General features: G+C 62.8%; 1 protein-coding gene across 1 annotated transcript; it reads right to left on the bottom strand.

Annotated features, from left to right (window-relative positions):
• Window positions 1–55: 55 nt before the first annotated feature.
• Window positions 56–1,737, bottom strand: PRR18 (proline rich 18; the record flags this gene model as incomplete). The annotated part of the gene is made up of 1 exon (XM_017866489.1): window positions 56–1,737. A coding segment is annotated over one exon (675 nt), but the record flags the coding sequence as incomplete, so codon positions are not given.
• Between the last annotated feature and the right edge of the window lie 6 nt (window positions 1,738–1,743).

The following is a 1,743-nucleotide window of genomic DNA, read 5'->3' as shown; positions in this document are numbered from 1 at the left end:
GAGAGAGAGAGAGAGAGATTAGAGCAAAGACCTCCACGAGAAAATACAAAGTCTGTTTTAAAACGTAAGGCTTCAATTTAAAATACAATTAGGACTTGATACATTTAAAGTCTGTCAAGATAAACATTAAACCAGTTATTGGCTTTTACAAAGTAAGTCAAAACTTGAGGTAATACATTACTCTTCTATAACCAGCCTTATCTGATTATAACATTTTATTTCCTTCTCATCCTTCGAGTTAGATATTCTCAGATACATGGAAGAAATATGTAGAAATCAGCCTCCAGTGAGCGGGGGAAAGGGTATGGTTAGGAAACAGCAGAGGAGCTTTACTCTCTATTCAAATAATACACAGAAAACATGTAATCAGCCAAGCGGTTTCCACGGAAGCGCTCACTGACCAGGGTTCACCAGCGCCTGGCGATGCCTACCCTTCCGCTTTGGCGACTGGAAATTCGGTTAACTGAGTTTCAGGGATTTCTAATACCCTCAACATTTTTCCGACTTGGGAGAAAACAAAATCACCAATGTAGCACCGGGTCCCAGCTCTGCAGGATGCCACCATCGCGGCCACCTACTCTAGGCCATCGCCCACCGCACTGTCCAGGGTGCCCGGCAACGGCTGAGGGTGACACCGCAGGGGGTGCAGATGTCGCCCTGGGGAAGGCCCACCTCCAGGCAGAGGGTCTCTGGGACCGAGACGAACCCTGGGGCTGGGGGCGTCGAGAGGCATTTTCTCAGTTGCTTAATTCCCCACGAACTGCATGGACACTCGGGGACGCCAAAAGGAGGCCAGAGTGGGGCAGAGGCGAGATTCCGGGGTAGATACCACCAGTATGAACGAGAAAGGCCGGGGCTGCCTGCTGGTGAGCGCAGGAGGGGGGCCGTGGCCGTCGGGCGAGTCTGGCTGCACCCCACGCGGGCCAGCTTGCTCACGGGTGTCCTGGAAGTGGGCGCTGGCGGCCAGAGGAGCCTGCGGTCTCCCCCGAGGGTCCCCAGGCGGAGTGGTGCGTGCAGGTGATGTGGGGTCAGGTCTGGCCTGTCCCCGCAGGACCGCTGGGCTCACAGTGTGCTCAGGTGCCGCCGTGAGTCCAGGGCCCCGGCCCGGCCCCGCGCGGCGGCCGCCGACTCCACGCCGCGCAGCCACTCCGTGCACTTGCGCACCAGGCCCTCGTCCACCGCCTCCGGCTCCTCCTCGTACTCCACGTCGTCGTACCTGTGCCGCTCGTTGAGCAGCGACACCTTGAGCATCGGGCGCAGGGCCCCGGACCGCGGGCTGAGCTGGGGAACCTGCAGGCCGCCGGACAGCAGCTGGGCGCGGGGCGGAGGGTCGCGGCGGCCCAGGCCAGCGGCTGGGGACGCGTCGGGGTCGCTGGCGGGGCCGCCCCTCCGCAGGCCCGCGGCCCTGGCCCGGGGACAGGGAGTGAGTAGGCGCCTGGGTTCGGCCGAGGGTGAGGGGAAGGGCCTGCGAGGCCGCGCCAGCAGCTGCTTCTCCAGATGACGCCTCTGGATGACCAGGACGGCCTCGGGGGTGAGGTTCAGGGAGAAGAGCGCAGCGGTGTCGAGACCGGCCCCAGTCCCCGAGGAGGTCCCTGCGGCGGTGGTCCCCGTCCCTGCCGAGGTCGCCGCGTAGGTGGTCCTCGCCGGGCTGTGGCCGGAGCCGGCCAGCCGGGGCGGGGCGCACGTGGCTGGGGCCAGCGCGCGGCAGGGCGAGGCCTGGGGGGAGACGCCCGGAGGGGCCGG

This window comes from Rhinopithecus bieti, unplaced genomic scaffold (genome assembly GCF_001698545.2).
Source record: "Rhinopithecus bieti isolate Rb0 unplaced genomic scaffold, ASM169854v2 scaffold_69130, whole genome shotgun sequence".
In the NCBI taxonomy this organism is placed as follows: Eukaryota; Metazoa; Chordata; class Mammalia; order Primates; family Cercopithecidae; genus Rhinopithecus; species Rhinopithecus bieti.
This window is presented reverse-complemented; position numbering and strand designations above follow the sequence as displayed.